This window comes from Aulonocara stuartgranti (assembly GCF_965226115.1).
Source record: "Aulonocara stuartgranti genome assembly, chromosome: 14".
In the NCBI taxonomy this organism is placed as follows: Eukaryota; Metazoa; Chordata; class Actinopteri; order Cichliformes; family Cichlidae; genus Aulonocara; species Aulonocara stuartgranti.
The window spans coordinates 31,280,625-31,303,567 of NC_138950.1; the positions used below are offsets into that span (position 1 = coordinate 31,280,625).

Here is a 22,943-nt window from a genome sequence, read left to right on the forward strand (position 1 = left end):
AGTGATGGGTGAGTCATCCCCTTCCTCCCCAGACTCTGCTTTAATGATAGAAGGCGTGACTATAGGATTGAGGAGGTCCTCAAAGTGTTCTTTCCACCACTTGACTAAATCCTCAGTTGAGGTCAGCAGCATCCCACCACTCTAAATAGTGTGTGTGTGGAATACCAGTTTCAATTGAGGTCAATCAAAAGTCTTGTTCCACGGTCTCACTGAAATCCCTTCAACAACTGACAAAACTGACAGAAATTTGGAACTAGCAGATCTCTTAATAGGGTTGAGTAGCTTTTGCAATTAAGGCCTTGGTAAGGGAGGAGACCAAGAACCCCATCGTCCCTTTGACACAGCTTCAGCCCTCAGCAGCCCAAAGACACAGTGGTGAAGATGGCTGTCTCAGTTACACTTAATCAGCTGCATATGGAGGAGTAGGCCTCTCTTGGATAAAAATAGACAGTCTACTTTGTGCTAGAGCCAAACTGCACTGCTCTGCTAATGCCCTCCCTACAGTGAAGCACAATGGCGGCATCAAGCTGTGAGGAGTAACAGGGATGTCCTTGAGGAACAAGAACTATGTAGTGCATGAAAAATATTAGTAGGAAGAAACTGAGTGTGCAGCCTACACTAGAGTGTCTTCAAACCTTGTCTGGTCATGTCAACGTTTGGCCAAATCACTCTTGACCCTACAGTCACGATGTTGTAATTCGGGCACAAGAAATTTCACTTGATTCACAAGTTTCGTGCGAGCAGGTACAACAAAGACACACTGGTCAACCTTTTTAAATTATTTCTTTATTTATATATATTTATTTATTCATCTCAGTTTGGTTGATATTCTTTTTAATCATTGTTGTTGCACTTTAGTATTTTTGTACTCAACAAAAAAGAAAAATAAAAACAACAAAAAAGTAGACAAAAAAAGAACCAATAGAAAACAAAATGAACCTAAGAAACAGGAGTGGAGCAGAGAGCTGGCTTGCTGGGATGGAGAGAGAAGATGGAAGTCAGGGATGGAAGAGTTGATACACAAATTAAAATAAAACAAAAAAGAGGAAAGATCATTCTGATCAGGCAGATGTGTGCGATTCAGCTCAGTGCTGTGCTTTCCATTCCAGTGTGCTCCCCCTCGACCTTTACATACAGCTCTGGAACTGGACACAACGCAAACAACAAGAGGAACTTCTGGAGTTGCGTCTCTTGTCCAGCCAATGGGACGAGAGATGCATCTTCCATCCCCATTATTTCCCTTTTCCATACTCAATCCTTTCCCCTTCAGTTCTTGATTTTGGCTTGGTGTAAACAATGAGGGAAAAAAACAAAAATAACAGGAGGTCAGATCTGAAAGAGGAACGACTGAGATCTGGAGGAAACTCTCGAGTTAGATTGGAAGGTTGTCTTCTGTCCAATTAAAACACGGTTTGGAAGGAACAGCATGCACATCAGCTTCCCTGTTCACATCTGTGTGTACACTTTGTTTTAGAGATACAACTGCTAAGAAGGAACCGCGGGCCTGAATAAAAGCGAATGTCAGTAAACAGGAAGTGACATGCTGCAAATGGAAAGCGCAAGCGCTGCATGACACCACCTACAGTTCTCGGGCGTATATAGCGTACAATATGGAGACCAGCGCAGCAATGTTCTGCGGCGTCTCCCTTGTACAAGCACACAAGTGGAGCTCGATTGTTTTGCGCCGCAGTCCACTTGCTGGCCCAATATTGAGTATTGATTTATGAGAGGATAGATACAGAACAAACCAAATTTGAAAAACAAAGAGGAAGAAAAGGGAGGTGCAGTCCTCTGCTGTGGTCCCCAGTGTGCTGCAGGGCACGCACCTTGGGAGACTAGCGTAAAGGTGGGCGTACCCTTCCCAGCTCAGCTCTGACCACACCTTTCCTTTTTTTTTGGAGAATCCAAATAATTCATTCCTATGGTTACCTCCTTATACATTTTCCCTTTTACAGTTCGGAGGGATGTCCAGGTGTATCCAAACTGTTCATGCAGCCATCACCTCCACCCGGGGTTAGAGTGAAACAAAATCACAAATGAATCCAAAAGAGGGGAACGTGTGGGGGGTGAGCCGCAGCTGCAGTGTCCTCCTTGGTGGTAACATTGTTAGCCTGGGAGGAGGGGGCCAAGTCTGTAAGGCGCCGTCTGATCAGAAGCCGACATAGTAAAAGATGGCGGGGAGGATCACAGCAGACTGGTAGGTAGGGCAGCAAGAGGGAGAAATAGAAGTGGGTTTGTCCGTGACCACACTTGTGATGTTTCTTTTTTGGATGATATGTCAGCTATTTTACAAGATATTCCCTCATTTTTTTGTCTTTTTTGTAGTTTGTTTTGTTTTTCCTTTAAGAGCATCAAGTCAAGTAGCACCCGAACCAACCCAGACAAAAGCCCGAAAGCCTGACCCTGTAAAGCCTGCCACAACTAGCCCGTTAACAGAAAACAGGCCCCCCAACATCAACGAGAATGACAGTCACAACAACATCGATTGAAATGATACTTTAAAAAGCAACACAAAATAATTACTCTCCTCTTATTCAAGTGTCTCGATATCATAATAACATTAAAACAATCGCTTTTTTTAACGACGCAGGAAGAGCACCGTCTCTCTTCTCTCTGTCCTCTTTTGGCTAGAAATCTCAAGATTCATAAAACAAGAAGAAAACATTTTTTCTCAAGACATCAAAAAAAAAAATACAAATACAAATGATAAACAATACCAATATACTTTTTAAAAAAAGAAGAAAAATAAAGCCTCCCCAACATCATCTAAAAACAAAAACAGAACAGAAACTAAAGTTTAGATACAGAAATTTGCAATAGCGTTCTATACATGGCATCACTGTACAAGGAAAGGAGCAAAATGTCTGGTAAAACTACCCACAATGCAATACACTGTCACTGACGTGGGGGGAGGAGGGGGGGGGGAACACAAAGTGGGGAAAGTTTAGAGGGGATTGGGAGGCTGGATTGAAAACCAAGCTGACAGTATGGCAGAGAGCGAGGAACCGCAATGAAGGGTGGAAGCTGACGGAGGAAAGCTGGAACCGAAAGTGCTGAATTACTTAAGTCAAAGAACAAAGTTTGTATTCCTTGTAACACAGAACCGTTTCCTTTAATAATAATAATAATAATAATAATAATAATAATGATAACAATCATCATAGTAAAACTTCTTTTACAGAAAAACAGTAATAACAATAAGAGTAACAATATCGAACATAATGCCAACGTGGACATTAGCTGTAAAAATGAATTTTAAAATAAAATAAAATTTAAAAAAAGAAACAAAAAGTAAAACAATAGAAGAAATGAAGCCAGAAAAATAACAAAACAATTAGAGCTGGTTTGTCCTGTGCGATGTCACTGAGCTCCATCTTTGGATAGAGCGCTTTTGTTGCCCATTTGGGAGCCTGACCCAAAACGCCCGCCGCCTGGCCGGGTGAGGGGGCGGCCACCGCTGAGGTTTCAGCCCGCTCTGGAATGATCTGCTGCAGGACAGCAGGAGGAGAGGGGAGAGGGGAGGAGCAGACTGAAATTCATAGACACCCTCGGCTCACCCCTCTCATTCATTCACACACACAAACACACACACACGCAGTCGCACCTAATGTGAATACTTTGGGTTTGTGGCAGCAGTGTGGACGTTTCTTTGTGTCGCTGAACTCGACGTTCTTGCAAGTATTACTGTATCGATGCATCGGCCAGTGAGGCACATAATGAAGTATGCCGACAGAGAAAAGGGGAGGTTTGGGTCAGGCGGCTACAAGGTGGGTGTGGGGTGAGCTGGGCGGGCCAGATTTGTAGATGGGGGGAAGAGGGGAAAGGTGGGTGGGGTCGAGATGAAAAAGGGAAAAGCGGAGCCCCAGTCTACCCACGGCGGGAGCTGCGAAGAGGAGACGACCTGCGGGAATGAATGCTGGATGTCTGTGCAGAAAATGCTGGCACTTTGACCTTTGAACCCCGAGGCTCCACCTGAGACCCTCACCCCTCTAATGTCTACACCCACCCACCACATACACCCACACCCTCTCTCGCGCAAACTGCCCTCCCAGGGGACAGATGGAGACAGACAGATGGACACAGAAGCACCCCTGCTTGGGCAGACGACGATGGTTTGGCGTGATGCTGCACAACTCAAGTCAACACAACTCAGGATGGCTGATATGGACCGATGGACACAGGATACACCGCTTCCTGCAGGAAGACAGAGGGAAACAAGAAACAATGTCCTCAATCATTTTGCTGCTGATATACCAAAATCGACATCAGTTGTTATCAAGTATTTAAGATTAAAGAAGTGATGTTTGAGGCTTCACACAGACTTTAAGGTTGACTTCACATTCACTGTGTGTACCTGTGCTAGACCCCAGCCTGCTCCATGCTGTACTGCAGGTCAGGGGGCTTGTAGCTAAGGAGCATGTCACTGGTGCAGGAGGAGGGATAGCAGGCTGCCGCATGGAGCTCCCCTTCAACGTCGCACACTGCATGGGAAACACAAATCTTTAACTGATGAGGAAACAGAGAATACTGTTTTTGGGGTAACTACAGGTCTCATACTGACCCGATTCTTCCCGCTGGTGTAGCTGCTGGCTTCCTGTCAGCGATGTCTGGCTGAGAATGTCCGACATGCGAGCGGAGCTTAGCGCCTTCCCAGCCAGCAAGCTCATCCCAGACATGGGGTCTGCCTGATCCTGGAACAGGAAGCGAACGACAGTTTAGAGGCAGGAAAAATGAATCGTGTTTAATAAACGGCTTCTAGCGGAAACAGTGAGTCAGAATTTGGATGTTGTGAGCATCCTTGCAGTGTGTTGATGCCCTCTTAGTTCATTTAGTCATACAAACAAACATACGCTTTCTTCGTTCTGCTAAGTGGGTGTTCTCCAGCACTGCACTGGCAGAGAAAGTGAGCTAAGATCCCATATCCTCCAAAAGGACATCGAGCCAATATTAAAATGACATACAAATGTGATTGTTTCTGCCAGCCCTTTTCCATGACCCACCAAAACAACAGGATGGAATTTAACACTGAATTGTTTTTATTTTACCTAGTTGGAAGCTGATGTAAATGTAAAAAAAAAAGAAGCCCCAACAACAACAAAAACACCCCCAAAAACCTACTAGAACCCACACTTAGTGATCAATGTAGTGTGTAACCATAGCAGCAGTGTTTGACTCACATAAGCATCATCACAAGTCTGGATGGTGTGGTGGCGCTGCAGCTGTCCTCTGGATCTGTAAACCTCCCCCTGGGGGCCTCGCGAGTAGCCCACACCATTATGATCAGGCACTTCCATGGCCTGTCCTTGAGGCCTGCACTCCACATGCTCAGACTCTGAAAAGGACATATTTGTACAGGTTTACCTCGTGGCTTTAACATACAGGAAAAGAACATGAATTTAAAGGCGGGAAAAAAATATTCCAGTTAAGACAAACACTGGATTCCAGATCTTTGGAGAAAGCATTGAAATTGGGGTAAGGTCTCACCTCTGTTACCTGTGCCAGTTCTTATGTAGCCACCATGCCTGTGTGTAGGGGAGGTGTAGGGTGGGGTGCCTCCTCGGGGAGGCCCCAGGAGCTCATGTCCTTCTCCTGTCTTGGCAAGAAGGCCTTCGTGTGGGTGATGGTAGCTAGCCGGTACCTCGTCCTCCTCCATGCTCTCTGAGTGAGGTAAGCTGGGGCACGGTGCCTGCTGCTGTTGCTGGACCTCCAGGGGTCTGATCTGAAGGAGGTGGTGGTAGTGTTGCCCTCCAGAGGCACCCTGAGGTGCCTGTGGTTCCAAGCTTTCTCCTGGGCCTAGCTGGCGGAGAAGCAGCATATCTCCATACTCTTGTGGCGCACCGCTGGATGGTGTCGGGGGTGCCGGACATGGCCGGGGGCTCTGCCTTTTCAGCAGGGCAGCCAGGTCCTGTGGGGGCAGTCTGGGATCGGCGTGTCCTGTTAAAGAGTGGCGGGGAGACAGGAGGCCCTGCAGGGTGGGAGTGACGTGCTGCTGAGGGGGGCGGTAGTCCAAAGGAGTCGGGGAGAGGAGAGCCTGCTGTAGTGTGGAAGGGGCTCCGTAGTTGTTGGTCCCCACCGCCCCGGTCTGGTAACCCTCCAGGCCGGGAACTTTAAGGGAGGCTCCCTGCAGGTAGGGGCTGTAGGACCCCACCACGCCTGAGGCGCCTCGGGAGGCAGCGTCGCCAGAGTAGAGGTGGGGATTGAACTGGGCCTGGTCGTAGCCCGATGTGAAGCGGCCAAGGCTGCGGCTAAACAGGAGGGAACACACACAGTAATTACCTACCTGCTGTCTAACAACAATGTACTCCCAATCCTCTGTATACACAGCAAACACATCACCTAACGTCCACCAATCTGCTAAAGATCCACAGAGACAGCCTAGAACACACATCACACGCTGCTCCAGGTTCAAGTATTCACTGAGAGGTGTAACATATTTCCAAAGGATGCTTTTTAATAAAGATTGCAACTTCAAGATTGTAACATGCTCACTCAGTGAAGGTAGTCCTGGCTACAAGGGGCAGTTATGGGATAATGAAGTCAGGGGTGGTGGTCACAGGTTTGACTGACCTCCTACTCGAGTTGATGCTCTGTTTACATGCAGAAACTCACCCAGATACACTGAGCTGGAGAGTTTGTTGTTGCTGTCCACTCAGCACAGACGATGAGGGATTTACAGTCATTTTAAACACATTTCAAACAAAGTTATAATTCTTACGTCTGCTCTTTTACGAACAATGTCCAGAGCAACGAGTTTTCAAAATACAGTTGTAGAAAAATCATTTAATATGGAAGCAATGAAAACACAACAAAAACAAAAAAATGAGAAGCATACAGTGAGAAAAAAACAAAACAAAAAAACAATGCAATGAATGTGAGAGAGGGAGAGTGGTGAGTTCATGCAATCTAACTAAAAGGCAAAGAGGAGGACACAGAAACAGTCCATTGCTGGCGACCATCAGGGGAGAGGGGGGGGGTTGTGGTGACATGATGCGAGCGTCACCTGTGCGACTCGGCGTTGTCTGCGCTGAGCTGCTTCCCGAGGACTCTGTGTCCGCCTGGCGTGGACAGAAAGTTGCTCTGCCTCTGTGCCCCACCTCCCAGCTCCACCTCCTGCACCTGAATGGTCACCTGCACAACAAAGGATGGTGTTCGTTAGTGACCGCAGCATCGCTTCACGACTAATTAAATACATTCTAGCTCGTGACAGCAAAATTTTAAAAAAAGTCAGATATTATGTTTGATTCGGTTATAGGAGGGATTCCAAACTCTTTACATCGTGGGCCATGTTCAACCCACTTTGACCTTAAGTGGGTCAAACCAGTTGAAGCAGAATTGCAATTTTTAACAGCACGTCTCAGTTTTTCTGTATAATAAACGTGTCAGATTAGTGAAAATGTTCTGGTAGCTCACTGCTCAGACATTCCTGCAGTTATAAAACAGTGTTTCTGTCATTTAACAGTTTAACTGTTACCCAGCTACTTTGGTATAGTATGAATGGCACTGGTGCACTCCTTTACATTTTACAATGCCATCCAGTGGGCCGGACTGAAGTCTTTGTCAGGCCAATTATGGCCCCTGGGCCTCATGTTTGACACCTTTGAATTAGAGGGAATTCCTCAGAAGACAAAAAACCCCACATTTGATTGGCTCTTTGCAGTCACCTGCTGTTGTTGAGGTACACCCTGTGCCAATGGGACAGTGGGGCGGGCAGATGCTGCTTGCGGATTGGTTTGCAGAGACACTCGAGGAAGGCCCGTGGGAGGCGGGCTGCCACTCTGGCCCTGGTACATGGCTGGAGCGCCATGTTGGTACTGCACTGATGATTGACCTGAAAGAGAACGAGAGAGAGAGAAGGGGAAAATGATGAGAGCAAAATCATCAAAATCTTTTATAAATTTAAGCTGAGCAAAAATTTCCAAAAATAAAAAATACAACTAAATAGAATAAATAAATTCTCTTAAGACTTTTCAGCTGGAAACTGCAAATGACACAACGAGAAAATAAAAACAGCTGTTAACCTATCACGCTAATCACATGTTATTTTGTTCTTGACGACTGAGGTGTTTACTCACCTGCTGTCCCTGAGGAAACATTTTCATTGAGTCAGCATAAGCTATATGCTTTCTACTGCATTATTCAGAACACACAAACGAACATGGCAGTGCTATTGTACAGAGAACAAAAGCCAGAAATGAATAAAGAGCTTTGTTTTTAAATTAAATATCTGCTCTTTAGCTGCACAGCAAAACCCAAACCGTATTTTAATTAACTTATAAAGTATGAATTGTGACTATAACATTTAACATTTGACCTCTGTAGCATCTAAAGTCTTCTTGTGTCCACTGAAGGCAGGCATAGATTTAATGTAATTAGGAAACTTTCTCTTACTGTTACATTAATACTGACGAACGAGTGTTTACAATCGGACACCATATTAAAATTGTACACTATTCGTTCAGGTCGTGTCACGAGTTAAATGCATGGAACTGAGAATTGGAAATCAGTTTGTATTGTGCAGATATTCATACTTTGATTGCAATTACAAGTTTAAATTAACACGCTATAACTCCAGGTGGGCAACTCCAGGCTTCGAGGGCTGGTGTCCTGCAGGTTTTATATATCACCCTGGGTCAACACACCTGAGTCACATGATTAGTTCGTTACCAACACTCTGGAGAACTTCTCCTCCTCTTGAGGAGGTCATTTAGCCATTTGAATCAGCTGTGTTGGATCAAGGGCACATCTAAAACCTGAAGGACACCAGCCCTCGAGGGCTGGAGTTGCCCACCCCTGCAGTATAATATGTTAAGATCAACATCACACTCATGCACAGAGACTACATGAACAATATTTCACTGTGTCTAGCCACGTAGCTTTGAGTGCAAAGTGACTTAAAGATTCCGAATGAGATTGTTTGTTTTATCTGGATAAAACAAATGATGTCAATGTATGTGGAAGATCTGGATCTTTTAGTGAGTCAGAATAATTACTTGTTGAAGTCTACGCACACTGGGATGCAAACTACCATGTGTTGAATCAGAAATGCAATATGCTGATCATTAGGTTTTTCTTTCTATGTTAAAATAGATGTTCTAATAAATATATAGCGAGCTGTGAATAAGCCAGTTAGTTTTATATTTACAGTTTAATCACTGCATTTCTGTACAGTCACATCACCTACTAAAGCATTTAAGCACTCCGGCGGTAGTATTACTAACCGTGCCCTTGCATTATTCCTGCAGAGCCAGGCGGAGAACTCTGATTGGGCTGTCTGAAGAGGTGGTTGCTGGGCTGTGTTGGCGGAGGGCTAGAGGGCTGGATACGCAACCTGAGGGAGGACAGGACAGAGTAGGAGAGGAGAAGAGAGAGATACGACAGTGATGTAACACTTCAGTCGATAGCGCTGCACCACGGTATCAGGTTCATTGTTCACCGTTCAATAGCTGATGAGTAATGTGTGTGTGTGTGTGTGTGTGTACCTCTGAAGCTGGTGGGTTAGGTGACTGGGCTGGCTTTCTCCATGGCCTAAAGACAGACCCTGCAAGTAAAGACAAATAACCAGATTATGGCTCACAGGGCAGACTACATAACATGACAAAGCATAACACGCATGTACACTTCTCATGCCTCCAAAAAAAACACATTAAGTAAAATGAAGCTACAATGCACTGCAGCCAAGTCTAAGGTGATCCAGATCAATAAAGTTTCATCTCACATGTGTTTCTCCTTCAACAAGATAAGCAACTTTTGTTTCCAGGAGCATCAGTAATTGAGTGCAGTACGCCCAGGTCTCATTGCAGCAATAATCAAAACATAATTCTCCCTTTTCTGAGTAAATTAGTAGAATACAATAATAATACAGTGGCGGATGTTCATATTAAACATGAGCACAACAGGTCCACTTAAGAGTTTCATAACGTGGCCCAAGTTGATGTGAAGACACAGTGCTTCATATCATTAGCTTCACATACCTGGATTTGCTGGTGGAGGATTTGTTGCTCTTGCTGGTACAGGATATGCTGCTGCTGGGTGTGCTCCAGGAGTTTCTCATCCTGCTGGATAGCATACATTTTCTGGAGCTGCTCACACTCCTATTGGAAACACAGACGCGCACCCAGGGTGTTTAATACACATGCTAACAAGGCACAAAATTACAAGTATCCACACTCTACACGCTCTCAGGTTTGAACAATTACCAGTCTTGCCAGTAATTAGAACAAAAATCCAAAAATCCAAACCATTCAACAGTTTCACCTCAGATTTGTTTGCCACAGGTGTGCTCATATAATTAAGATCACCCTGTGTTTAATGATACCAATCACATTTAGCTAATAAGATTAATTGTGTTGCAAAAATACCACATTTTCCAAGTGTTTCTTAAGTACAACCTCCTGATAACACCAGCTTTTTCAGTTTCAGCTTTTATGACCAACGAAGAGAGACGTAATTTACTGTAATCTAGTTTTACGGGTGCTTTCCCAGGCATAGGTCATGTATGTGCCTCTATTCTAAGCAATATTAATCCTGAATGCTCAACATGAAGCGCCCACCGATTCTGATCATTATCTCTTTCCCCACCTACGCCTCCTAGTGGGTGAGGTAATCTCATTGTGGGATTGCTGAAAATGATGCGACATCTCAAGAAAAGTTGTGGGTTTTGTCAGGTCAGAGATTCAGTTTGGTCTCATTTTAAGAAAAGCTGATGCAGTGGATCCAACATTGTTTTTCTTTTAAGAAAAACCTTTAGTTGGCTAACAGGAATCCCCGCACACTTAGTGGTGTGAAGACCAAACAATAAAATGAAGCTGTTGCACATTATCACAGCAGCCTGTGCAAACATGTCAAACAGATTTGGCCATGTGATGCACATAAAAGCAAAAAGGCAGATGTTACAAGAAATTCAAGTTAAAAAAAAATATGTGTGTGTGTTTTTTAAATGAGTCTTGCTTGATTGTGATAGTCTATTGTTGTGCTACTCTGTGTGTGTGTGTGTGTGTGTGTGTGTGTGTGTGTGTGTGTGTGTGTGTGGGGGGGGGGGGGGGGGGGGGGGGGGGGCATCCAAAAACATGAAGCAAGAACAGACAGGTGATGTGAAGCAAATGTCAGACTTCAGGTTTGATGATTACTGAAATTAAGTTAGCATAAGTGCAGTAACAGTCCTCCCAACAAGGAGTCACAACAGTGTTCAGATCCCATGGATGACTTGCCAAGACTATCTGACTGAATGCATCGCATCAGAGTCCTCCACTGCTAACAAAGCACATATTTACAGTGTCAGGGATCTGTTTGTACTCGCCAGCGATTCAAACTTGCATCAGAGCGACTGCAAACTATTTCCTGTTCTGCACTGTTGCTCTGGGAACCATGTTTTGCATACAATATAGAGATATAGATATATAGATATATATAATATCAACCCTAAGGGGAAAACAGTGATTTGTTTAGCCAAGCAAGAACAGTGATACGGTTTCACTGAAAATCCTTAATCTTTGAATGTGATTGTTTTCTAACTGGTTAAAAAGTAAAAGTAAGCCATATATTTTTAACTCCCGCACAAATATAAGGATGTAAACAAGTTAATGGCTCTAAAAGTGTACAAGTAAGGTGATGTACCTGCTTGAGTTGCTTAATGAGGCTGCTGTTCTCTAGGTGAGCCTTGAAGGCCTGAATGGTGGCAGCCCCGTCAGAGAACCGTCTGACAGGAGAGAAGCGCTCCATGGGCAGATGAAGGGTGTTACAGTCCTTATAGCTGGATCTGAAAAGGGGGCCATGGGGAGCAGACACAGACAAGTGTGTACACAAATACACACGTGCACGCACACACATATACACGAGACGTAAACCGACAGATACCATAGGTACACCATTGGACACACGCATTCAGCCATACAGACAGAGATAAGACACAGAAACAGACATGTGAGCACTTTAAACCTGCACAACATGGTCATATTCAGGTGTTGTCATGGAGGCGTAGTCCAGTGTGTAAAAAGCGTAAGGAGCCCGAACTTATGTGTCAAAGGAAACCTCGAAATTTCACCTTTCCTGTAAATCATGCCATGTAAGCCTGGTTACATTAGATGATCTTCATGCCAGGTTATCTAAGGTCAACACTGATGATATATATACACCAATCAGCCACAGCATCAAAACCTCTGACAGGTGAAGGGAATTAAACATCTTACTAGGATGATTTGTTTTTATTTCTGCAGTGGGTTTTAATCTCATACACCCAAACCACCTAAACAGACCACACACATACCCAGTGTTACAATGGTACTCCCTAAGAAGGACAACACACTCAAGGAAGCTCAAGGAGCACAAAGAATAATCCAAGATGCTGACCTGTTGTTTTCCCTGCAGAAGGAAGCCCTACCCTAGTGGGAGGTGGGGGTTTAATGTTGTGGCTGATTGGTGCATGACAGTAAGTCCCCTGAACACTGATATAGTTATTTTTCTGTACAGAGCTTAGACAATACAGATCATTTGATGGGATTGGATAAAGCAGCTGTGTCTGTCATCAAGAAATTCATATTCATAAAAAAGAAAGACAAAAATACAGCTGAACAGAACATGCGTTCTTTAAAATTCAACTTTTACCCATCTATAGCCCCATTTTAAACCCAAGGTTAGGCTGCCTTGGTAGAAAAGTACACTCAGTTTTGCTGAGCTGAGGGGGAGGATAATGACACCTATAAGGGACAACAGTTAAAACTGCCAGCATGACAACAGTAAAATATGGCTGCTATTGCAGAGAAAATGTACAAATGTAGTGATTTAGCTCTGAGATGTTGTTCATACCTCCAAAAAAACCCCTCCAAAAAACAAAAAAAAAAACATCTGGTAAAATCTCTGTCTTCCCCCAGGTTTGTGAAAATGAAAGAGTTCTACTAAATCCTGGTTTACTGGTGATGTGAAGATACAGCATTTGCGCCCTGTGTCAGAAACTCCATCTCTACCATCACTCTCCATTGGTGGGTATGGATCACATCCTTTGTGTTGTTTGTGATGTGTTTGCAAGTGATGAGAATGTGTGTGTGACAGTGTGTGAGAAAGAATTGGGCTTAACTTTCCATTCATTTAATGGGTCTCAGTGTTTGTGTGTGTCTGTGCATAGAGAGCTCGGAGTGGGTGTGTCCCCTCACCGGGTGTGTGTGTCGGGGACCCAGCCCACCCGCTGACGGGGGCCTTGGGGCCGCTGTGACTCTGCCGAGGGCTCGCCATGCGATGTGCTCATGAGCGTGTGCGTCGTGTGCCGCTTGGAGCGGTTCGCCAGGTACCTGGGCCGCAGGGAGGGGGGGAGGACGGGGGTGAGGGTGGGAGACAGGAAGCAGCGCTGGTCAGCTCTCTGTCCTCATTGGCTAATGGAGATGGGGAGGGAAGGCCCACCCCTTTCCACTTCTGCCAATAGGTGCCATGATTAATATCATCTTAGCCAATCAAAAAACAGTAAACAAAAAAATTACACCGGTCGATGGATGTTATAGCTTATGGGTGTCCCGCAACGCCCCAGCCTTCCAATTTTAGGATTGGACTGGTTGCCATTTAGTACTCATTGGTTTTGCAAGCTTCAGAGTTAGCAAAGCTGTGTGAGAAAGAGTGAAAAGGTCCAGAGGATAATTTGGCACTTACTGAAATGAGAGAGAGAAAGAAAAGCTCTTGGCCAAAGAGTATGAGTGATAGGAGGCACTGTGTCTGGTGGCAGATTCAGTTTAGGACTGTGGCAGAAGGCACTTGCGCAATGGAGAGAGAAAAGATGGGATAAGCACCGCAGCAGAGTGGCCACCTCCCGTTGGGGGGGGAAAAAAGCAGAGCAGCCAGAGGCACTCACTCCCAGCAACCCAGGACACCAGCGAGGTCTACAGAAGGTGCTGTCTGAAGAGGATCGGCTGGGAAGAGCTCACCTAGACTCAACAGCTCCATAAAAGAACCCAGCGCCCATCATTACCCCAGACTAATGTCAATGTTTTTCCACATTATTTTTAAAAACTAAGTCAAACATAAAATTGTCATTACATGACTATATTCATGTGGGTTTTTTACACTTTGTTTTATTCAGTTACCTGGTTATAAAACCTCCTCTATAAACTTTAGACTTCAATATCTTGGCCGACCCAGATCTCAGTACTTGTACTTGTCGTCACAGGTTATGAGACTTCCACAGATTCTCATTTAGACAGCACCTCTGTACGGTATTCCCCTTCACCAAAAACCGTCACCGTGGGTTACCTCTGTACTGCCTCTTGATCTGGCTCTCCGTCTGAACCCTCCTCATCCACCGGAGCTACTGCAGGGATAGGATGCTAAGAGAAGCAAAGAGTTTACTGGTCAACGCCTGTTCAGCACATAGGAGGACGACATACAAGGTGGACTACATTCAGAAATCCAGATCCTCACCGGGCTGGTGACAAGTGGCGAGGGCCCTCGGGGCCTTTTCAAGAGCTGAGCGTGTAGCTGAATGTTGGCCCCGCCGTCGGAAGCTCTTCGACCCAGAGGCCCCATGCCGTTGAGCAGTTGGAGGGTAGGCGGCTGCAACAATGATTGCTCCTGGAGGATCAGCAGGCACAGGAAGTCAGATTAAGTAGGAAAATAAATAAAGTAAGCTGATGGCTACCAAGTGAAATCCGGTCTAACCCAGCTTACTGTACCTTGTATTCCAGCTGCTGTGTGGGCTGCAGGCTCTGTGTGGGCATAAGAGTGTGCATTTGACCCATAGTGGGGGCAAGAGGGATGAAAGGGGGCTGGGGCAGCGCACCACGAGGGAAACCAGGTGGCAGCTTCTGGAGATCTTCCTGCATCTCTGTCCTGTTAGGGAAACGGAGAAAATGACATAAAATGAGTCGATGATTGTTTAAGATTAGTGAGAAAGCAGCTAATATAATTACTTATGCTTTAATGCTCCTCATTCTTACTTAAATTTGCTTGAAATAACCCACATGTGCACACCCTAAAATATATTACCTCATCTATAAATAGCTGGCAGTCAACAAATCTGAATGCAATTGTGCTGCACTATTTTAGACAAATACCTAATAATGTGAGTGAAAACAGTGTCAGTTCATGCCTAACCTTTGGTCTGGTACCCCCACAGTGTGCCGCCTCATTGAAAGGTAGCGAGCCATGGCCTCAGGAGATGGCTCCTCCCCTTCATCGCTGTCCAGAGCCATGCTGCCGTCAGGCTGAACGATAGATAAACACACAGCCAGTGTTTGGTAATCAGAAGTGATCTTTGGTACTGTGTGCTGCATGCTTGTGTGCATTTGTTACTTAATAAAGACAAAGTTCACATTTTAAATGCATTCCATGTTTATATAAACATGCATAAGTGTTTTCTATTAAAACAGAACACATTTTTACTACATAGCACTGACTAACTGAAATCAAAACACAGTTGAAGAGTCTAAAGAGACTCCCCTTATTTCTCATCATACTATATACACTGTTGCAGTTTATGAAGAAATTAGCTAGTTCTAGCTTGCTTTTCAAGCTGCTGCGCACCTACTCCCAGGCTGATGCAACCACTTGACTCCACTGCTAACTCACCTCAACAATCTGGTTCTCTGGATTGATGAGTTGGACGTGGGGAACGGTTATGCTAACAGGATTACCTTGTGGGTCTGTCTGCTGGGACACACAAACACACACACACACATAGAGAGGTCATAAGGGTTGCGCTAATTTGATAACAATCTTCTTAGCCCAGAGTGATTGGCAGATATGGGTTAAAACCATTCAGCGGACAGACACCAGGACTACAGTAAGATATACTGATGGAGGAGGCGCCTTTACTACATCTACAGCTCAAGTGCCTCGCTTAAAATTTATTCCTAAAATCTGTTGATATAAAGACAATTTTGTATACACAGAATCTGCAGAAAACTACACTGATGTAATGAGTCACCTGTACAGCATTTAGAGGATAGCTAATGGGGCGCAGTGTGGGTTGAGCAACACGCAGGGTCTTGTGTTTCTTGAGGCGGTCAGCCAGCAGACTGTAGATGGCACTGTAGTGATCATATGCATCTGTTTGTAGAGACTGAAGAAGAAAAGGCAAGACATTCATAAGCTGTGCTATTTATTTTGACAAATAAACAAAAAGGTAGAGATGAAACTTTTCGCCACCTGAAGTGTGCGCTCTCGGTCCAGGCCCATCTCACACATGGCCATGAGCACTTGCTCGTTGATGAGCTCCATCTCTCTCTCCGTCTTCACCTGCTCACACTCCGCTATTAACTGGAAGGGAGTGGAAAAACATGGCAACGCTTTACAGACTGCAAATAATTGCTGCTATTAAACAACAATAATGATCAAAGCATTCACAATTTATTAGTGAGGCCAAAACTTAAGTTGATTTATGTCATTAGCTTGTGTTAAACAAGTCAAGATTTAATGAAGTGTGAACTATTTTATGTGTAATTACAGCTGAAAAGAGATGATAATTGCATTCTGATTACATCCACACCCATAACACTACATATCCATTATAGTATGAATTTTTAACGATCACTGTGGTTTGTGATCATGTTTTCATTACTCCTCCTCATATGCTCAGCTACAGATACTGACATTAAGTCAAAAGATCAGTATATCTTAACCCAGTGGGTTTTCCCCCCTAAAATAACCAAGTAGATTTGGTCCCTGAACGCAACCTAACCTAACAGCAAGTGAAAGCAAACAGACAGTGAAACCAAAACCAAAAGGTGAGTACTGGAATATAAACTACAGCTTTCAGGTTCACAGTCTTGTGATTTACAAACGTACAGGTGAGGACAAAATTCGTTTTTGCCTATATGTTTCCAAAGGCTTTCTTTAAAAAAAACCAACAAAAAAAAAAATCATAGTTTTCTTTAGAAATGATCAATTATTTCTATTTTTAGAAAATAACCGAGGTCTATATTATTAGCCACCCCTAAAAACTGACCATTTTATTGAGCTAGAGCATAAACCACTGCCATGATGACATTTTGTAAAGTTAAAATGAGTGTTATTTTCCCATTTACACACAGTATAAAAACTTCAGTGACAGTTTGAGCTGTCAGTGAGAAAGTATCATGTCGAAAACAAAGGAAATCAGTTTAGACTTGAGAAAAAGAACCGATGACGCTCACAAAGCAGGAGATGGATATTCAAATGTATCACAGAGTTTCCAAGTGTCAAGAACTGGAGTGAGAAGTATCGACAGCCACATAGTACAGAACGAGCCTGGCGGAGGTAGGAAGCCAAAGAAACTCGTGAATGGCTTATCCAAGACTGGAATTGTAGTCTTAAACAAGAAAATCTCTAGAATCCTGAACATAATGAATGAAATGGTTTGCAGATCAAGAAAAACTTGATTTCTGTTTAGAGACACCTTGAAGTCAGACTGAAGTATGCTAAAGACAACACAGAGAAATATTCCGCATTGGGCAGCACGGTGGTTAGCATTGTTGCAGCAAGAACGTCCTGAGTTCAATTCCACCATCAGGCTGGGGTCTTTCTGTGTGGAGTCTGCATGTTCTCCCCGTGTTTGCATGGATTCCCTCTGGGTACTCCGGAAGTGAATGGATGGATGGATGGATGCTGGAGATTGGTCCTTTGGTCAGATGACATGAAGCTAGAGCTTTTATCCCATAGAGATGGGCGTTTACTCCCCCCATAGTGAAACACAATGGTGGGAGTATTATGCTGTGGGGATGCTCCAGTTGGTCTGTAATAGGGAATCTCATCAAGATGGAAGGAATCATAAAGAAAGAAGGATATGTGAAGATTCAGAAAGAAAACCTTGTGTAGTCAGCAGCAAAACTGAGTCTGGGTCATCGCTAATATTATTATTGTAAGTGCACAATAATTCTGAGCCTGGTAGTTTTTGGTTTTTATGAAATAACTTTAATTCTGTGTGCAAAATAAGGGGAGCCAGTAATTCTGTCCTCATCTGTATAATCTCTTAAAAACAGGTGTTGCAAAGACCAGTGACACTTTTATAACCATCCATAAAAAGGCTTATTTGATGAACCACAAACTACTTATTAACCATTACCAAAGTTAAAGACATAAATGTTTATAAATGTTTATAAAAAGTACGTTCTTTCATGTTGTTAAACCATTATCTAAAGCTGAACTATAAATTTAACTTTTATAAATGAGTTTAACATTTTTAGATAATGTGCATATTCAGTTCCTAATGATGCAAAGTAACTTTAAATGAATGATTCCTTGCAAAGGGATTAAAGAGGGCTAGTTCAAGGCTAGCTGTTAAGCTTAACTGGTGCCTGACAGTAACTATATTTAACATAATATTTAATAACTCTGGGGTTCATTCTCATTCAGCTTTCAATCATCTTTAGTGCAACCAAATTATCTGGCAAATTAAATATGTTATTCGTGTAACACAGAGTAGCCACTAAATGATGGGGTGAGTCATTTTTGCAAAAACTCTGCTTTCTGGCAAGAGTTTTGCCAAATCAACATATTATACTGAAACTGTAACAGAAAAAAGCGCGCGCGCACACACACACACACGCACACACACACACACACACACACACACACACACACACACACACACACACACACACACACACACGAAGAACAGAAAGAATGACTTTGTAAAATTCTTTTAAAAAGGTCTCACCCGGTCAAAATCTGGGTCTGGGTCCCCCTGTCTCATCCACTTGTTCTTACAGATCTGCTCCATGGTCAACCGTCTGCTGGGCTCCAGTACTAACATGTGTCTAATTAAGTACTCACAGTCTGTAACAACACATAAGCATACATGATATGCATTTATATCAGAGTATAATAGTTCAAATATTTAACTAATAAGCCTAAATCTTTCATGTGGTGACAAACGATCAGAAAAGGCTAAAATGATTTGCATTGTTCAAAAAAAAGAGATAATTATTAATTTATTAATTTAGTTTCTGTTAGTCCAATTTTATTCTTTCCTCTCATACAACATAAAATGCTTTTTCCAAAAGAAACTTTTGAAAATCAAAAGCTGGCCAGGCTTGGACTTCAGCGGCAGCTGTTAAAAGTCTTTACCGAGTACGTCACGCGGAACAAAGGTAAATTTGTTTTGTCTGATTAAAAACATGGAGAAGAATAAGAGTTGACTGCAGTCCCACCTGTGGACATGAAGAAAGGGATGCGGAACTTTCCACTGAGGACACGTGCCCGCAAATTTTGTAGAGTGCTGCCATCAAAGGGCAGGGCACCGCACACCAGCACGTATAACACCACACCTAAGCTCTACACAGAGGAGAGGGAAAACAGCTGTGAGCACATCACTTTGAACAATTTGAAAACCATTCATTTATTAATTTTTTCCAGAGCTCTGTGTATTATTTAAGAAATGTGGTCGTCTGTGTTTTTCTTTTTCTTTTCAATTCAGCCGTACCTGGAACATTCAAGTCAGCTAGCCACACCCCACGTTTGAGCCCAGCAGGGCCTTCTGCGTACCTAAAAGTCGACTCACCCATATATCTACTTTGGGACCGTCATACTCCTTTCCCTCAAATAGTTCAGGAGCAGCATAGGGAGGGCTGCCACACCATGTCTTCAATAGCTGGCCTCGAGAAAACATGTTGCTGAAACCAAAATCTGACAGGGCAGACAAGAGGTTGATTTAATCTCACCAGTTGCCTTGACAGAGCAAACATTTTGTTCAAAACAGAAAAATGCTCCCTAAGTACATGCTGACACTTGCCTGCATCCACATCCACCACAAAATTTAACCTACCCACCCATTCGCTCTTCAGTGCAAACACACACGTGCGCGCACACACCTGCGATTTTGATGTTGAGGTTGTGGTCCAGTAGCAGATTCTCTGCCTTCAGGTCTCTGTGGACAATGCTGCGGCAGTGACAGAAATGAACCGCTGCCACGATCTGCTTGAACTTCTTCCTGGCATCTTTTTCTGCCATTCGTCCGTGAGCCACCAGGTGGTCTGTACATCCAAACAAAACACAATTGCTGGATTTAGGAAGGGAACACAGTGTTTCTACTGTCTACCTGTTCATGTACAAGATCCTGTGCTACAAATGTCCTTAAATTAATTCCCAAGACTGGCCAGGTGAACATTAAAGTGTACAGCTTTGGTGGGATCTGGGATTTTAAAGCACAGAGAGGGAATTTCATTTCATTTTTACAGGAAAAACTTTCATTTTAATTACAGAGAGTCTGCAGATTTAAATAAATTAGACTCTAAAACCTTTTTAATTCCACTTTAAAGGACATTTAATACCAAAGCTACATTGGAAACACATCAAACACATTGATTTACATTCAACATGAACATTAAAGTAAAATAAAAGCTTTTGACTGACGTTAAGAAACTTGTGTTTATTAAAGAGAAAAATCTCGATGTTGTCCTTAATGGTCTTCAATGTTATTTTGATTTATCTGCATTTCCAAACACTGACTTAACATTGTTTAGTAAAATACACAATTAGTCTTAAACTTGCATCTTCCCACGTCTGAGACTAGCTAGCAAAGGCCCCTTTTAATCACCATTACCTTTTTCATCAGACTTTCTGGCAGTGAAGCACTAAACTGAACCTCTTTCCCCTCTGAACACATTGAATTTCAGTTTTGTTTTTTCCCCCACATTAAGTTTCAACTGTTAGATAATGCTTCTACTCCCCATTAGCTGTTTTTACACATATATTAAAAAAGAGAAAAGCTTAAAGAAGTTATTAAAAAAAGAAAGATTTTACTTAATAACACAGTTATTCATAGCTGATATCAGCCCACTTAGATCAGCATTTAAATTCAGCTTGGAGTTCCAAAGTAGCAGAGCCCAAATGCTACAGCTGCATTACGTGATCACAGTGCAGTCGTGAAAGCAGCGGTACTGTGTGTGGAAAAAGTTCCTGAATTTAACACAAAACGTTTCAGTCTGTGTTTATCTATAACTTTTACAGGACCTGGATGCACTCTGTAATTAGATTACAATTTTGTTTTATGTATGTTGACACATTTAAAAATCAAAGTAAGAGAAAGTCAACGACAGAGAATCTACATTATAAGGTGACAGTGGGGGACTCCCTTACCGAATATCTCTCCACCGCTAGCGTACTCTGTTACCAAATAGATCATCCTCTCCGTCTCCATCACCTAAAGATATAAACAAATGATAAAAACCAGGACCTGCAGACCCTCTCACAGGCCAACATCTAGTCATGGGCAGTTCATGCGTTACATAACTGAATGACTAAGCACGGTTTGGCATACAAACAAGAAAGATGTAAATAGAACAAAAACAGCCATGTACTTAAGTGTACTGATCAACCTATGCGTGTGTGAGGATCAGATTGTTAAAATTTATGGTAACGTGATAAAAAAGCGTGCCTTCAAATTGCTGGGGGCTATTTCAGATCAGGTGCTGGGACACTGGTAGGGTGTTACAATCCTCATACACTTGGAAAAGTATGAAAACAAACAAAACTCTCACCTCTAAATTTCTATCACCGAGTCTCACTAGAGTGAGGTTTTGGGCAGAAGGTTGTAGTTGTACTGCCCCCCCACTTCCCCCCACACCCTCCAATACTTTTGAGACTTTTTCAGGTACATTTTATAATTGAACTGTCAACACCCCCAGAAAACAATGTCTGGTAACATCTGGATTCTTCTACACTTCAATCATCTATTTGCTCACATTTGGCCACAGGTCCCGGGTGGAAGAAGTGAGCAGAGATGTGTTAAAAGGCTCTGTGGGTGAGAGTGACTGTGTACCTGGTAGAGGCGGATGATGTGGGGGTGCTTCAGCAACTTCATGATTTGCACCTCTCTGAAGATCTTTTTCAGGTTCTCCTCGTCCAGCTGGGTCTTATCCACTATTTTTATAGCCACCTGGAGACAGAGACGCGAGAAAAAAAGAGATGGAAGGAGATGAATGATGGGAGAAAGAGAGATGGCGAAGTGGTGAAGAGGGTGAGTTTAAAAAAAGAAACAAGACAGAGAAAAAAAGCAGAAAAAATAACGGTTAGCAGAGGAGGAGAGAATGCGTTTTAAAACATACAATATGTTTGTCAGCTCTTATGTCTCTAAAGCACTCATGACAACGGTATTTTGCCGACACCTAAATTACAGACAACACATCTAGGGCACAGTCACAGTGTCTTAACAATATTGCTGTGATGACACAATAATCAAAGAACAGTAACAAGCCAAGTAAATTACCAACAAAGGGACTAAGGGCATGCAGCCCAGGAGACTTTACCCATTTAAAAAAATAACTTAAAGACAACTAAAAATGAAAACTAACAGGGGACACCGACACTTCTTGAGGTGATTGGTCGGCAAGTGTGCTGTCAGACTGTGTTATTCCTGATTTCCAGCTTATTTGGATAACGTGACCCACACCGTGACCTTCGACTGCAAGCGTAATGCTTGCGTAACTGCTGAGCCCCTCGACAATAGCTCCGGCAATGCGGACTGTGATAATTTGTGACAGGAGCTTTGCTCCGCCACTTAGGAGTGGGTAGATGACTTTAATGACTTAATCAAGCAAAGCTAATGGGGATGCCCCAAAACACAGCTTCTGCTTCTGCTAGACAAGTGTGGACAGAGTACATGAAAACTATGCTGTGATCACACACACACACACACACACTCAGACACACACTCACACACCAACTCATTTGTCAAATTCTGTGAAGTACTATTTCGAGTACTCCTTTTAGCCATGAAGATGAGGCCACCTGAAGCCTGGCAAGGCCAACTTCCTGGAGCAGACAGGAAGGGGAAGTGAGGAAGAGCGGACGTAGGGGCTCCTGAGAGAGCACAGGGCAGCAAGTGTGGCATTCATCCAGCTTATATGGTGCATTGGTGTGTGAACTTTCCTTTCAAAGGTATTGTACAAACTGTGACAAACATTGGCACTTGGTAGAGTTCATGTGTTCACTAAATTTGGCAACTTACAAAAACAACGTGTCAGGTGGGCAGAGTTGGTGTTGTTTTTTTT

The 22,943-nt window shown here is 43.4% G+C and overlaps 1 protein-coding gene across 3 annotated transcripts in view; it reads right to left on the bottom strand.

Annotated features, from left to right (window-relative positions):
- Window positions 1-766: 766 nt before the first annotated feature.
- sik3 (SIK family kinase 3) overlaps window positions 767-22,943 on the bottom strand; it is a 40,688-nt gene continuing 18,511 nt past the window's right edge. Inside the window, exons 2-26 of one of the 3 annotated variants that reach the window (XM_082503748.1) lie at window positions 21,713-21,829; window positions 21,031-21,094; window positions 19,764-19,925; window positions 19,454-19,578; window positions 19,104-19,227; window positions 18,611-18,729; window positions 16,123-16,233; window positions 15,902-16,036; window positions 15,544-15,624; window positions 15,070-15,179; window positions 14,649-14,805; window positions 14,398-14,547; window positions 14,230-14,303; window positions 13,146-13,280; window positions 11,614-11,755; window positions 9,972-10,091; window positions 9,480-9,538; window positions 9,219-9,328; window positions 7,662-7,828; window positions 7,001-7,128; window positions 5,485-6,245; window positions 5,178-5,332; window positions 4,562-4,691; window positions 4,355-4,481; window positions 767-4,194 (exon numbers count right to left, since the gene is read on the bottom strand). In XM_082503748.1, coding sequence (XP_082359874.1) covers window positions 4,360-4,481; window positions 4,562-4,691; window positions 5,178-5,332; window positions 5,485-6,245; window positions 7,001-7,128; window positions 7,662-7,828; window positions 9,219-9,328; window positions 9,480-9,538; window positions 9,972-10,091; window positions 11,614-11,755; window positions 13,146-13,280; window positions 14,230-14,303; window positions 14,398-14,547; window positions 14,649-14,805; window positions 15,070-15,179; window positions 15,544-15,624; window positions 15,902-16,036; window positions 16,123-16,233; window positions 18,611-18,729; window positions 19,104-19,227; window positions 19,454-19,578; window positions 19,764-19,925; window positions 21,031-21,094; window positions 21,713-21,829 — 3,558 coding nt within the window. In that variant the 3' untranslated portion in view covers window positions 767-4,194; window positions 4,355-4,359. The remainder of the gene's footprint in view (window positions 4,195-4,354; window positions 4,482-4,561; window positions 4,692-5,177; window positions 5,333-5,484; window positions 6,246-7,000; window positions 7,129-7,661; window positions 7,829-9,218; window positions 9,329-9,479; window positions 9,539-9,971; window positions 10,092-11,613; window positions 11,756-13,145; window positions 13,281-14,229; window positions 14,304-14,397; window positions 14,548-14,648; window positions 14,806-15,069; window positions 15,180-15,543; window positions 15,625-15,901; window positions 16,037-16,122; window positions 16,234-18,610; window positions 18,730-19,103; window positions 19,228-19,453; window positions 19,579-19,763; window positions 19,926-21,030; window positions 21,095-21,712; window positions 21,830-22,943) is intronic. The other 2 variants (XM_082503749.1, XM_082503750.1) reach the window with 2 other exon arrangements.